This window comes from Gossypium arboreum, chromosome 13 (assembly GCF_025698485.1).
Source record: "Gossypium arboreum isolate Shixiya-1 chromosome 13, ASM2569848v2, whole genome shotgun sequence".
In the NCBI taxonomy this organism is placed as follows: domain Eukaryota; kingdom Viridiplantae; phylum Streptophyta; class Magnoliopsida; order Malvales; family Malvaceae; genus Gossypium; species Gossypium arboreum.
Genome location: NC_069082.1, coordinates 9,363,251 through 9,378,389, shown reverse-complemented (window position 1 = coordinate 9,378,389; position 15,139 = coordinate 9,363,251). Strand labels below are relative to the sequence as shown.

The window sequence follows — 15,139 nt, the reverse complement described above, 5'->3', positions numbered from 1 at the left end:
TAAAATAAAGAGATTAATTTCTTAATTCTATGAAATTCATAATTAAACCTAGCTTAAAATTAAATGTATTTTTCAAAATATATTTAAAATTAATATTTTATTTTACTTATTTAATAAAGAATCCCTTTCGATGATGTAAAAGGAATTCATTGTTTTCAATACCAACAACCTAGACAAGATATAAAATACAAGTCTAAATTAATGTTCTTTTTCTTGTTTTTTTCAAAGAAGAAACTCTTATATTAGACTTGGCACAACTACTTTTTATACGGTGAGTTGTACCTCTCTTTGTAATGAAATGAGTTGGATAATAAGCTGCCGCAAAACATTAGTATTGACCGGAAAATAAATAAAGAATTTAGAAATCGATATTTATACACACGAATAAAGAAGATGAAACTTGATTTTAGGAAAATCACAATAAAATTAATTCTTAAGAAAGTTTAGAGAAATTATAGTCTGTCTCACTTAAAACCTAAACTTCCAGATAGAAATTTTCTATAAAATGATTTAAGGAAAAAAAACCAATAGAATTTAAGGGATATTTCCACACCCAACAAGAAAAAAATATTAACATGAACCAAATGGAGAGCGTGCATATATGGGAAGCTTATAGCCCAATTACTTAATAAGAACAAGAAGTAAATCCATATAAAAATCCTCTTAATAACTTGTACTTAACCGATGTGAGATATACTCATTAACAACAATCCTCTGCATTACCTATAACATGCACTATATCATCATTATCTTTTTGTAAGTATCGAAAAATGATTTATAACGTTAGTGTCACAATTTAATTATTATTTTGCAAAATACTTGAGATTTCGACCCCAAGAAACAAAAACATCCAACTCAAACTCCCTTAAGAAAAAAATGTGAATATAAAAACATTATGTGTTCATCCATTACACTTACGAAAATTGATGCATAAAGTCTTGTACATCTTAGTATATTAATGAAGGATTTAGAGCCTAAAAGGTAGATTTGCAAATGTAGCAAAAGAATTATTCATCCTTTTTATTTATTTGATATTATTATAATATTTTAGATCTTAATTTTTATTTTATAAATAATTAGTTAGATATAGACATAAATTAAAACCCATTTAAATTGTTTGTTACCTTTAGCTTTACAACAGCTATTACATGTGTCAAGCCTTATAGGAATACAAAGAAAGTATTATGTGAAATAGAGATATCATATCATTTTATATATCTTTTAATTATTTAATGATATTTAAGTAATTTTTTCATATCGTTGATACATAATTTTAGTAATTTTTAAACCTGAATCTTAAAACTCTTAACTTTAAACTTTGAATCCAAAACTTTAAACCCTAAACTTGGCCTTTTGGTTTAGGGTTCAAGATTTTAACTTTTAGGTTTAGGGTTCGAGGTTTTGGATTAGGGTTCGTGTTTCAAGGTTTGGGTTTGAGACTTAAAGTTCAAGATTTTGAGTTTCGAGTTTAAGGTTCAATGTTCAAGTTGAAAAAGTACTAAAATTATGTATTAACGACATAAAAAATTACTGAAATATCATTAAATAATTGAAAAGAGAGACAAAATGATGTTGCGACCCTGTTTCATATACTCCTTTTATAGGAACACAAGAACAAAGCAATTGGTAAATGAGGACTTGTGAAATTCTTATATTATATTATGATATAATATAACATATACTTCACAACAATTGGGATTAAGAACAAATTAAAAATAATTTAATTAGATAATATTGTTAAATATTGTCGTCAAATCATTAAACCGAAATTACCAATTCAATAATTTATAGGTAAGAAATTAGTAAAAATAATAGTTCAACAAATTATATACAATAAATTAGTAAAAATCAAGAATTTAATATTAGATATTCATAGACAATTTATAGGGATTAACTTGTTAATTTTATAAACTAAAAGATAAACTTTACAATTACATTTAGTTAAAAGTTAAAATATCACATGTATTTTTCAAAGTATGTTTAAAAATAAAACTTGTGATAATATTATAAATTTATTTATAGTATTAAAGAAAAGGGTGAGTGATGTAAGAGGAATTCATTATTTTAATACCAGCAAGCTAGACAGGATATAAATAATAAATCACAAGTCTAATTTCATGTTCCCCTTTCTTGTTTTTCAAAGAAGAAACTCTTATTTCAGTCTAACATGTTAGGCTAAGAATGCTTGATCCAACCAACCATATGCAACCGACACTTCAACTTTCATGTGCTCTTTAGCAGTAGTACAATTTTTTTTTTTTATTTTGGTGAATTGTAGTGGGGGTAAAGTGTTAACAACAACACAATTAGTGTAATTCAAATCTAGGCTATACTTGAGGCAATGAACATCTTAATCATCATGTCAACATATGAGGTTGAGTACGAGTAATTTTTTTTTTTTGGTGAAACAAACAAATAAATGAAAAATTACATTAGTTTCATTTTATCTATCGTTCCTTTAGTTTTATCTTGAAAAAAAACTTTTGAGGCAATGTGAGGACACTCATCGTAAACTTGGAGATTTGTCCTCTCTTCTGAGCTCAATTTAGTTAAATAGTCCGCAACATGATTGTTTTCTCTGGGAATGTGTTGAATCAACCAACACCTTTTCGTACTATTATTTTTTGGACTCTCTTGAGAATTGTAATGTCTGAATCTTTCAATAAGTTATATTGTAAAACTTGAACTACTTTCAAATTATCAATATGAATCACAACTTTATTAAAACCATTACTAAGTGACGTAATTATGCCATAAAAAATAACCCAAAATTCAGCCTCACAAATATTGCACTTTCGTATATAGCCGAAAATCCAATTCATATTCTGATCTAGCATCACTCCACCAACAGACAAGGCTCCAATTCCTCGATCAACCGCTGCATCAGTATCCAATTCTTTAATCCTCTGACTAACCTCAGTTACAATTTATTTTACAAATTAAATGCAGGGTAATTGGAACTCATTGAAGTTGTTTGTTATTCAGTTCAAGTTTCTGTTTCCTTTAGCTTTACGCAATCTATTACGTATGCCTAAGGCCGTGGTCCATTGTTTGCCCCATCTATACCGTAGGAAGATAAAGGACAAAGTCAATGATAAACGGGGACAAGCGAATTTCTTATATTCGATTATCATATACTTTACAAACATATTAGGTTCAAAAAAAAAAAAAAAAACAATATATTTCCTTCAGAACTTAATCTAACAAATCCTGCAGTCTTAGATGGATTTTTGGTTCAAATCCATGAATTTTCGTAAAATTTTTTTAGAATATACTAAATATTTGAATAAATACTCTTAAAAATATCTATGATCCGGACACAAGGATGATGGTTAGTTTAATGGTTTATAATTTCAATAAATCCGGTAATCCTTAGGTTGTATTATTTTTATCATTTCATATTTGAGAACGTGAAGGGATTATTATTTATTTATTATTAATATTTGTTTTATTCGGATTTTCATTTTGGTACATAAAGAAAGCAACAGGCAGACTAGAGTCTATTGCCCTATGACCACAAGCTTTGTTCAGATTTGTATCTCTATATATCCTATATATTAATTCCTTTTCACAGCACCCATTCTCGTATAGCTTTCAATGAGTTGACTTCTAAGATGATCTAATCTGTATATTCGTCTATAGCCTGAATATTCTTCCCTTATTTCATTGGCAATTATCCATATAAATGCAATGTGTTAGAGCCAGTGTGGCGTTAAGACCTAGATGCCAAAGATGAACTCCCTTCCTTCTTTAGTTCTGGCCTTTCTTGTCATTGTTCTTCAAGTTTTGGATTCAGCAGTGACATGCGATGGGGGAAAGACCAGCACCTACGTTAGGAAAGTGGAGAAAACTGTGGATATGCCGCTTGACAGTGATGTTTTTCGAGTTCCCCCAGGCTACAATGCACCCCAACAGGTTGCTCCTCGGTTCCTTGGTCTTGTTTTTTATATTTTTCTTTTGTCCATGTCGGAATCTAGACAGGGAGCAAAGCTCTCCTAGTGCCGACTTTGCTTAAGGGCCACTCGGTCCAATAGGTGTTGGTTGTTTCAGAATCTGACATTGTTTTTGTAAATTTAAGGTTCATATAACACAAGGAGATCATGTTGGAAAAGCTGTGATTGTTTCATGGGTAACTGAGGATGAACCAGGTTCCAGTACTGTTGTTTATTGGAGTGAAAACAGCAAGGAAAAGAAAAAGGCAAAAGGCAAATTCAATACCTACAGGTTCTTCAATTACACCTCTGGTTTTATTCATCACTGCACCATCAGAAATATGGAGGTAAATTTGGGATTATTTACTATATTCATAGTCTCCCTTTTACTGTTCTATCTTATGCCTGTTTGGCTATGGTCTATTTAAGTTATCAAGTCTGGAGGGGGCATTCTTTGATTTCGATTCGGAGTCTTTTTTTCATTTGGTTGTTGAATGTTTTTGCAGTATAACACCAAATATTATTATGTGGTTGGTGTGGATCATACTATGAGAAAATTCTGGTTTACAACTCCTCCCGAAGTTGGTCCAAATGTCCCATACACATTTGGTCTCATTGGTAAGGGAAAGCTTGATTAATGTATGTATGTATGTATCATGTTTTGATGTGGTAATGTATGAGAATTGGGACCATAATGCAGGGGATCTAGGGCAGTCTTTTGATTCAAATAGGACATTGACTCACTATGAGCAAAATCCAGTGAAAGGTGAAGCAGTGTTGTTTGTTGGGGATCTTTCTTACGCAGATAACTACCCCAATCATGATAATGTAAGATGGGATACATGGGGAAGGTTTACTGAGAGAGTTGTTGCATATCAACCATGGATATGGACCGCAGGAAATCACGAACTCGACTTCGCCCCTGAAATCGTAAGCACTTGTTCTTTTCTCATTGTTATGGCTGGCCTGGTGAATTGGTAATAACACGATTATGGTTCTGTTGCAGGGTGAAACAGAGCCTTTTAAGCCTTACACGCACCGTTATCATGTTCCTTATCAAGCATCAAACAGTACTGCTCCCTTTTGGTACTCGATAAAAAGAGCTTCGGCGTACATCATAGTATTGTCTTCGTATTCAGCCTATGGTAAGTGTATGGTTCACCAGGGATGCATGCTGGATTCATCTGGTAACTTATCAATAATATTTCCACAGGTAAATACACTCCTCAGTACAAATGGCTAGAAGAAGAGCTACCGAAAGTAAACCGGAGTGAAACACCATGGTTAATAGTCCTTATGCATTCCCCATGGTACAACAGCTACAACTACCATTACATGGAAGGAGAAACCATGAGAGTAATGTATGAACCGTGGTTTGTGCAGTACAAAGTCGATGTTGTATTTGCCGGTCACGTGCATGCCTACGAACGAACTGTAAGCTCTTTGCCTGTATCATTAGGTTCTGCATTGTGGGGTTTGAACCATTTTGGAAATGCCTAATGGAAAAGAGTTTGTTTCGAAGTTGCTCGATTACCGATTTATGTATTTTTCAGGAACGCATATCCAACATTGCATACAACATTGTAAATGGCCTTTGCACTCCCGTGAAGGATCAATCCGCACCTGTATACATTACGATCGGTGACGGAGGGAACATTGAAGGCTTAGCAAACAAGTAAAAGATCGTTCTTTTCTTGTATGTGATGGTTTTCCTACATGATTTATGTCAAACGGTTTGGTTTTTTTTTTTTTTTTGGTATTTGCAGCATGACCGAGCCACAGCCGGCTTACTCGGCATATCGCGAAGCCAGTTTCGGTCACGCCGTTTTCGATATCAAGAACAAGACTCATGCTTATTATAGTTGGCACCGTAACCAGGATGGATATGCAGTTGAAGCGGATTCAATGTGGTTTTTCAATAGATACTGGCATCCAGTTGACGAGTCTTCAGCCTCACAGTGAGAATAACATGCCATGTTTCCATCTTTACAAATTACAATCAATAAAAAGAGTATTCCAATATTTTTCTTTACATTTCTTACTCTACAATTTCACTTCCAGTGAATTGGCATCAAGTTATCTTAAGAAAAGAAGATAAGGTTCTAGAATAGTTATTTAAGGTTCTGAGTCTTTGTACTTTTCAAAATTTTGAAAGTTAATCTTTTCACTTGATTAATTTAATAATTAAAATCTAATTGGTAACACTATTAACAAATACTTTTTCAAGGTTAAATTTCACTTTTAGTCCCTGTATTTTACAAAATTATGAATTTAATCCTTAATAGTTTAATTCAGTCATTTTGAGTCCTTGTACATTTCTCATTTCTCATTTTAAAATTGTAATCCTCACCAAATGATAATTGTTAAATTCATTAAGTTAAATTCTGTTATTTTCAAAATCTAATGCGATAAATATATTATCATTTTGTAATACCATGTTTATTTCCATATATTACACATTAAAAATCATGTTTACGGATTAACAACTATCATTTATATCAAAACTGGAATTTCAAATTTTGAAAAGTATAAAGGCTTAGAATGATTAAATTGGAAAATATGGACTAAATCTATAAATGTATGCATAATAAATGACTAGTAATTAAATTTAACCAAACAAAGTTAACTACAACTATTTACTATTTGGGTCAAAATTAAAATTTCAAAAAAAAAGATATAAAGATCAAAATTAACAAATTAAAGTATATAACTAAATCCGTGAATTTCACAAAATATATGAACAAATAATTGAATTTAACTTTTTAAGGGCTTAAATGGCAACCTTCAAGTTAAACCTATGCAATATTCCTTTTTGTTTTTCCATGTAATTTCATCCAACAATTAGAGCAGCAGCGTAGTTAAGGGGCTAGCAAGGTACGGCCCTAAAATAGAAATTTTTTTATTTAAGTACTTTAAAATTTAATAATACTTTTAATTTATTTAATAATATTTTTAATAGATTTAATAATACTTTTTATACAAGTTATTTCAAATATAAAATATTTATTTAATTTAAATTAAATAATAAAATTGATTCAGTTGGATTGAGTTATTATGATATTTAACCTGTGAACCAAAAACTGAAGTGAATATATTTAACTAATGACAGAAACAAATCATACCTAATTTAATAAAACCAAATACTACTATTTGGATTGATTTTTCGGACAAGGCGAGGGAACCAAGGAACAAAGGCGACTCTAGCCAGGCAAACAAGGAAATCCATAGAGCAGTGTTTGATGCCTGTAAGAAACTCAGAATATCTAATGCGTCCCTTTATAAGTTAAAAAACAGGTTTTGGTTATCCACAACCCTAATACATAAACCAGAAGAAAGAAAGGAAACCCTACGTCTCGAAAATACATGCATACATACATACACAACATTGTTAACTTCCACTGACTGGCCCTTCAAACAATATAAACAGGACTCAAGTTTTCAAACCACTTAATGTCAACTCAAGGATTATAAACTTACAAGGCTTACAGATTTGGATGGTACGTATATTAGTCTCCGTGTTTGCTCCAAGCCTACTCCATGATTAACAGTGAGAAAACGAGTCGAGTTGGGTATCTTGACTAAAATGCTAGCTTTTATGTACCTTTTTGTCACCTCCGGCGTCGTTTTGTATCCACCTGAAACATAATGAATCAATGGTGATGTTTGTAGTTGATAATACATACCAGCTGAAGAATTTGGTGATACCATTAGCACATTTTAAACAGGAACTTAAATCATACAAGCAAGTAGCCAGATAAGCACCTACATTCTCAAATAAAGATACAGACCGTGTGGTGAATAACTAATAAAGAATACCGAAAATGAATGGAAGGGCGAGGAATCGGGAAGACCTTTGTATCCGAGGGTCTGGAAGCAGCATGGGAATTCCGCAACTTTTTCTTACCTTCAGAAGAACAAGTTTCACAAAAGAAGTGGTCAAGTCTTTTAGCCTCCTCTGCTGTCATTTCTATACAAGCAGGATGAAACCTGAATCAAAAGTAGTATGCTGAATATGGCAACGGTTTTTACAGCATGCAGGGTAAATTGGTTGCAAATCAAAATTAACCTTTGAAATTAGACATGAGAGTAAATCAGATGAAAAAGTCTTTCCAGGACTGGCCTCTAAACTCAAGAAAACTAAATTTCCTAGCTAGGATCAATCACAAAGCTCAACCTACAAATACACATAAAGTGAAAATGTAACAAAAATCTGTCCATCAGCATGCTTCTGAACCACTAAGAATTCTCCCATGTTAATATTTTTGTATTTCATGGAAACAACCAGACTTCTGGATGCTGCTGTATCTTCAATAAAGTGTATTAGGTCTTTATAACACAAACGAATATCAGTTGACATAACATCATAAAGTTAAGTGATCACTTCTCCAGATTTTCATACTTTAATACAATTTGGATTTTCACTTAAAAACCTACCAACTCAATGCCAATAATTCTAGACTTGTAAATCCATGAGCTATCAGTGTGAACACTGTATCTAAGCAAAGATCATGCCTATCGAATCAATTCATATCAACACAATTAACAACACAGACAATACGAAGTCTAAAGGCCTATACAACAGGACCAAATCACTCTTCCCCAGCCCCCACCTGAGCAGGCTCTAAGGGATAAATAAAGTTAAACTTAGGTCCAGCACCTGCCAATAGCATTATAAAAGAGGACCGTGTTTTCCGCCTTTTGTTCTAGTGAAGGACAACAAAGACTTTGGTTACATCACAACTGTATAAATGCCTCCCAGGAAGGCCTAGAAGGAGCTATTTTCTTAAAAGAAAATGCTAATTAAACCCTAGCCGTACTACCAGTCAAAAAGTTGGGGGAAAACAATAATGTTCAGTTTCCATAGCAGAAAAGGAGAGGAAGGGATCATCATTCCACTATAGGTCCAAACTTTAGAACTTCTTTAACCATTTTTGCTCCAATTGAAAGTGGCAGCTAAAATAATACCAGTTCCAATTCTTCAACGACCTGCTGATAAATGACAGCTAAAACAATAGTCAGTAGCCTATCTGTCACTCAATTAAACTGTTTTCACATCCTTGAACAAACATATGTTAATGTATTTTATGCAAATTTATAAAAGAAAAAGAAAAGCACTTGGAGAGAACTCTTCTGGCATATCTTGCAAAGATGCATACAATATATTCATCCTAATAAATGCATAACTGAGATAGCTATCTTCCCAAGCATCCAACTTACCAGTCACTGCAATCTTCACACTGAACCATTAGGTCATCAGGATTGTAAGGCATTTCACATTTGCAATAACTGCCACATCACCATAACAAACTAGAAAAGGTCAAAGGAAAAAAAGATTAAATAGAATAATCTAATTCTCAAAGTTGCAAAACACTCGAACTTCATTTCAAGTAAAAATGTTCACTTTGAAATAACCAGTTCAATCCGCTAGAGTCGTGGGACCTGAATCCATCATTTATTAAAGAAATGAAATACACTAACAAAATAAGGGGATTTGTGGGGCAAATAGTCGAAGCCCGCCAAAGATCCCAAACCGTCGCATAAGTAGAATCCGTGTAAAACTGCACTTCCTCTATTAAATAGTGTTTTTCAAGTGAACATTAATCAAACATTAAGCATACAAATATAATGTTGAAGTCAACGTTAATCAACTTATATTCACTAAATTAATCTTAGTCAAGCGATTAACTGAACAAAACATCATTAGTGATAAATCAACAAAAAAAGCGCCAATTAAGCCATTGAAGTATGAGTTTTGAGCGAAGAGAAAACAGGGGAAAAACATGAGTCTAATTAACAATTATGAAGTTAGAATTCAGGCACTTGTTAAAACAAAAATTAAAAGAAGAAAAAGAACGTACACGGCGACGCGATCGGGATTGAAAGCACCAGTGGAGGAATTATATTCGAAACGACAGAAGAAGTCATCGTTTCCAACGGCGTCGAGCTTCGTATAGCTCTTGAAGCTATGGACTGTGCACTTCCCTTCGATAGTATCAGCGCTTTGCACATCGTAATGATCAGACAAGAAAAGCTCTTTAGATCCATGGAACTGTCTCCGCCCTCCGATCGACTCCTCCGGCCTGTAGTACCACCTTGCGAGAACCTTAACGTTTCCTCCACGTGCGTCCGCATCGATCCGTTCGATTCTCGCCACGTATTGAGGGTTTGACTGGTCCGCTGGTCGCATCAACACGCAATCCCCAGCTGCCAGTCACCACCACCACCACCACAACTTTTTAGAAAAAAAAAAAAAAAAACCCTTAAAGCTCTTTTCTTTTTCATTTCCTTTGGCTTACCGTTAATTGTTTTATTGATGTGTTTGATTGTGCAAGACTCTAGAGGTCTCCTCGGAGCTTTAGCTTTGGCCATGGGAGAAGAACAGAAAATAGTACAAAAAGAGAAATAAACGACAATTGTTCAGTGAAATACAATACAAAGGCATGCACAAGGACAAGAGAGAGATTGTGGGCCGACAAAAATTAAATTTTCAAAAATAATAGTAAAAGTTTGGTTAAATTTTAGAAAGATCCCTGTACTATGTGTTTTTTTCTGATTTAATCCCTCTTCTATAATTTAATAATACCTAATCCATCCACTTTTCGAAATGTGTCCTTTCAATCTTGATAATAACTCTTTATTTTTTTCAATAAATTCTATCAAATTTTTTAGCCTGACTTTCTAATGTGTACATCAAATTATTTGATGAAATTATTATAAAAATAATAATATCAATATTAAAAATACACATTTTAAAATGTAAACAAACTGAATCTATTAAATTATGATATAAGGACTAAATCTGATAAAACAAATAGAACAAACACTTTTAATGAATTTAGAAATAAGGTTTAATTCACGATTGGACACTTGAAATATACTAGTTTTTCCACTTTAGCACCTAAACTTTCTTTAAACTATTACTCTGTTATAGTTGTTAGTCCAACAACAATTAAACAATGCTAAAAGAAAAACTGATCAACCAAGAAGAATGTGCAAGCTGCATGTTTTTTAAGTTAGAGTTAAAATTAAAATTTTAAAAGTATATTTTAATTAAATAAAAATATATATTTTTTTGAATCAATGTTGTTGATACCAAGTATCAACGAAACGAAGAGACAAGTAGAGGTGTGATATTGATTCACCCTAGTGGATGGAGAGCTATGAAAGAGAGGGATTGTTTACTAGTGGGCTTTTATACAAGGGATTAAGTTGTCACAAGGAAGAGTTCTATTAATAGATGAGTCACTTCGTTGTTATGTAGTGAAGGGGCTATGTGACCTTGTAGGATGATGATGCGATCTTATAGGTTGAGCTAATGATGTATAATAATTGTTTTGTCAATAAATGGTCTTTGGCAGTGACAAAAAGCGAATAGGAATTGAGATAGAGGTGTATCACTCGACAAGAGTGCATGTAAAGGTGATTTAACAATTGTCTCCTAGTCGAAGAGGAGACAAAAGTTGGCCCTGTTAGAGAGATGTTAGTGAGAGCAAAATTTCTCTCTTTTTTATTTATTTTTTTTTAATTTAAATGACCAGTGGATAATGTAATTGTGATTTAAAGATGTGACTTTTAATGGCAACATGATTTGGAGAACATGTGTTGGTTGCCATTTGTTATTAAGTTTAATGATGAGGCATGGCGGTACGTGACAATATATAAGATCATATGGTGGTTGATGAGTGACGTATGTGAAAGTTACACACTATTAGAGCGTAAGGGCAGTTGCATGCATTTTGGATGAGTTATGGAGCTTATAAATAGGTGGTTAATGTGTATCTTGCTTCACCTTCGTTACTTGCTTTATCGGCTTTAGTTTACTTTGTTTGCCGCCTCCTATTCTTTTTCTTCTTAATTTGCTGCAATCGTTTTTATTTGAGTTAATTTATGATATCTTTAGTAATAAATTTTTTTCGAAATCACATTTATGTTTTGAACTAGATGAATGTTTGTCGTTATTAACTTTTAACCGAACGATTTTTTCTATTATTCTCGTACCATGATGCGAGATTTCGAGTATACTTGGGAAGTCAAAGTCTAAAAACCCTCACAATAGAACAAATGGAATGCCTTACTTGGTATTAAATTCCATTTGACATAATGAGTATCTCATCCTCATCTTTCTTCTTTATTTAAATATATTAAATTTTGGGATACACGTTATTCAGCACCATCAAAACTTATAGGCATGTGAATTGTGAAGCTACCTAATTTTGTAACTTTTCAATTTTTAAGTTATTGATTCACCAATCGTTTGACAACTGAAATATTGCGTCTAATTATTGGTTTTGGTCCATCTATTATTTAAATTTACGATTTAATTTATCTTAGGCCCGGTCTTGGAGTCGTCTAGAGGTAAGGCCGCTCAAGGTTCAAGCCTAAAAGGGGTCTAAAATATTATTTTTTAATTTTTAAGGGGTTCAATTTCTTTTTTAACATTTAAAGGTCAGAAAAAAAATTTACCAACTTTTGAGGGGCTCCAAAATTTCTTTTACTAATTTTTAAAGGACCTAAAACTTTTTTCTCCAACTTTTAAGTAAACTAAAAACTCATTTTATTATTTTGCCTAGGGCCCTAAAAATGTCAGGAATGGGTCTGATTTATCTATTTTAATTTAAAATAATTTAATCCATTATTTTCTAATAGTATTTATTAGTATGTTCATTAACAGTGTTAATTGTTGTTGTTAAAGTGAGTATATGGAATTTTTCTTAACACATTCTTAAGCATGTAAAGATACTATTAGTTTAATGTGCTTGATTAGATATTCATGTGGCATTAATTATGTGACCAAAGAATTAGGGGTGAGTAAAACTCGATTCGATTCGAAAAAAAAATCAAATTTCAAGTTAATCGAATCAAGTTAAATTTTCCAATTCGGATAACTCAAATAATTCGAATAATATATTTGTGTAAATATCCTTTTGGTCCTTGTCAAGTTTGAAAATGAGCAAATTGGTCTCTCTCAACAAAATTACAAAATAATTTTAAAAATTCAAAATATTTATAAAAATTCAAAATTTTATAATTTTTACAAAATTATAAATATTTCAAAAAAATCTAAAAATATATAAAGAAAGTTATAAAATTTAAAAATTTCTAGAATAATAATTTTGAGACCTAAATAAGTTAATTAATTATTCAAATTTATCATAATAAGTATGTTTTTATTATTTTGCTTTTAAAATGTTTTTAAATATATATGATTTCAAATTTATGTGCTTAAATATGAGATTAGTTATACTGTAACAAGATTTTAACTTGAAATGTTTAATTTTTTTAATTTAGCTCGAACATTTCAATCGATTTGACTTGACTAGAATTTCATTTCACTCAATTCGATTCGAAAAAATTACAAATCGAGTTAGGATGATAAAATAGGACTCGTCAACTCGATTAACTCAAAATTTTTTCACTCGATTCGATCGAGTGCTCACCCCTACAAAGAACAATAAATTAAAATTTTCACGTCATCTTTTTAACGACAACACCAAATGGTGTTTTTAATTTGGATCTATTAATAACAATATAGAAGTAGAGGAATCTCATTATGTCAAATTAAAATGAAAGATCAAATCTTGATTTTCAAGATAGTAAAGGGATTAAAACCAGAATTAAACCTAAATCTTTTGAAGCATATCCCCTAAATTATTCTAAAACAGTCCATAAATTTTGTGTTGACTTCTTGAATCAGACTGGGAACATCCCAACATGGTACCTCAAAAACATGACATGTTTATTTAAACAATGTTTTTCATCGTTTCATTCATGAATATTAATTTCAATGTTTTACAACAGAATTGGTGGTTGAATTGTCAAATTATAATAGAGGGACTAAATCCATAAAAAGTGAATAGTACAGGGATCTTTTATACTATTTGACTTTGGTATCATATTACGGTTTTGGACTTTTGGTACGCTAATTTGAAGGATAAATTCGTTCATCCTTGTGTCCGAGATTTTAATTCAATTAATTGATGCTTGATTTCTCTGATGACGGATAGAGTTTGAGTTTAATTTAAATATGATATTAATATATTTTATATTTATTCAAGTTCAATTTGACTCGAAAATTGAACTTAAAATTTTACTTAAATTCACTCATAATCTACTCATATTATTTTATTTTAGTATTTAATAATTTATATATTTTTATATAGTCATCTTAACATTATTTTAATACTTATATTAGAGTAATATTATATATTTAGTGTAAGTTTATTTTTGATATGTTCTAAATTATATAATATATAAAAATAAAATAATATAAAGTATTATAAACTTAAAACGGGATGGGCCAAACTTAAGCTTTAAAAGTTCAAGCTCAGGCCCAGCTCAATCTAATTTTAAATAGGCCTAATTTTTTTTACCTAAACCCATTTTTTGAGTCTAATATTTTTATTCAAATTCTCCTAAATTTCGTGCAGGCCTTCGGATCTGGACGGATGACCTGACTCATGAACAAGTCTAATAAATTTAAATTGATATTAACCCAATTAAAAAAGAAAAGAAAAAGGAAAAAAAAATGAGAGAGGAGGTAATAGAATGGGTTTGACAGAGGAAGCTCAATATAAAAGAAAGAATGGGAGAAGAAAAAACACATCAATCAATATATCTATTTTATTTATTTTTTATCAATGATTTTAACCTTCAAAAGAAAAAAAAAGGGTTGTAGCTAGTCCTTATGTTTTGACCGCTTAGCTTTTTTTCTATGACCCACATGCCAACGTGGCATTCTATTATCGGTCTATGTGTCAATTTTTATGTCAGAATTAAAACCATTAAATTAGAATACAATAGTGATAGACGGAAGAAAAGTACAGATGTCAAATTGAATAAATTAAAAATATAAGTACCACATAAACAAATTTATTAAAGTAAAGGGATACATTTTTCAATTATTCCCATTCAAATAAGCCTTTCAATTTTGTTATTTGATGTAAACAGCCCTTAAAGCTTTAATTGGTGCCAAAATAATCATTAATTTTTGACTTATATCTAATTAAGCCATTATGGTGTAAAAGTAGGTTATTATCCCTTATATACAATACAATTGGTTGTCTAATTAAAATTATACTTTAATAAGGATAAATTTTAAAAGAACACGCAAATTACACATAAAATTTGATTGTAATTCAAATATATATATAATTTTGATTTTGATTCAATTATAATCATATATAAAAAATAAATATATTAACATATTT

The 15,139-nt window shown here is 31.2% G+C and overlaps 2 protein-coding genes across 6 annotated transcripts; one reads left to right on the top strand and one right to left on the bottom strand.

Annotated features, from left to right (window-relative positions):
* Window positions 1-3,500: 3,500 nt before the first annotated feature.
* Window positions 3,501-6,122, top strand: LOC108463011 (purple acid phosphatase 2). The gene is made up of 8 exons (XM_017762945.2): window positions 3,501-3,915; window positions 4,079-4,279; window positions 4,439-4,550; window positions 4,633-4,862; window positions 4,939-5,077; window positions 5,146-5,366; window positions 5,486-5,607; window positions 5,699-6,122. Exons 1-8 carry the CDS (start codon window positions 3,724-3,726, stop codon window positions 5,892-5,894), a joined length of 1,413 nt encoding a protein of 470 aa, XP_017618434.1. The 5' UTR covers window positions 3,501-3,723; the 3' UTR covers window positions 5,895-6,122.
* A 1,045-nt stretch (window positions 6,123-7,167) lies between these two features.
* LOC108461584 (chromatin remodeling protein SHL-like) lies at window positions 7,168-10,411 on the bottom strand. 5 transcript variants are annotated; one of them, XM_053023687.1, is made up of 7 exons: window positions 10,229-10,411; window positions 9,791-10,136; window positions 9,150-9,218; window positions 8,898-8,921; window positions 7,784-7,919; window positions 7,534-7,567; window positions 7,168-7,462 (listed from the first exon to the last, which is right to left on the bottom strand). In XM_053023687.1, exons 1-6 carry the CDS (start codon window positions 10,299-10,301, stop codon window positions 7,541-7,543), a joined length of 675 nt encoding a protein of 224 aa, XP_052879647.1. In that variant the 5' UTR covers window positions 10,302-10,411; the 3' UTR covers window positions 7,168-7,462; window positions 7,534-7,540. The 5 variants fall into 5 exon arrangements, with proteins under 5 accessions (XP_052879647.1, XP_052879646.1, XP_017616959.1 ...); XM_053023686.1 differs by having other exon boundaries at window positions 7,168-7,567; XM_017761470.2 differs by lacking the exon at window positions 8,898-8,921.
* Between the last annotated feature and the right edge of the window lie 4,728 nt (window positions 10,412-15,139).

Excerpts from the sequence above, each read along its gene's own strand:
- LOC108463011 (XM_017762945.2), top strand. The coding sequence starts at position 3,724 with ATGCCAAAGATGAACTCCCTTCCTTCTTTAGTTCTGGCCTTTCTTGTC. Across the intron at positions 5,078-5,145 it reads GTCTTCGTATTCAGCCTATG|GTAAATACACTCCTCAGTAC; the intron begins GTAAGTGTATGG and ends ATATTTCCACAG. Across the intron at positions 5,608-5,698 it reads ATTGAAGGCTTAGCAAACAA|CATGACCGAGCCACAGCCGG; the intron begins GTAAAAGATCGT and ends TGGTATTTGCAG.
- LOC108461584 (XM_053023686.1), bottom strand. The coding sequence starts at position 10,301 with ATGGCCAAAGCTAAAGCTCCGAGGAGACCTCTAGAGTCTTGCACAATC. Across the intron at positions 10,137-10,228 it reads CATCAATAAAACAATTAACG|CTGGGGATTGCGTGTTGATG; the intron begins GTAAGCCAAAGG and ends GGTGACTGGCAG. Across the intron at positions 9,219-9,790 it reads AATCCCGATCGCGTCGCCGT|TTATTGCAAATGTGAAATGC; the intron begins GTACGTTCTTTT and ends GTGATGTGGCAG.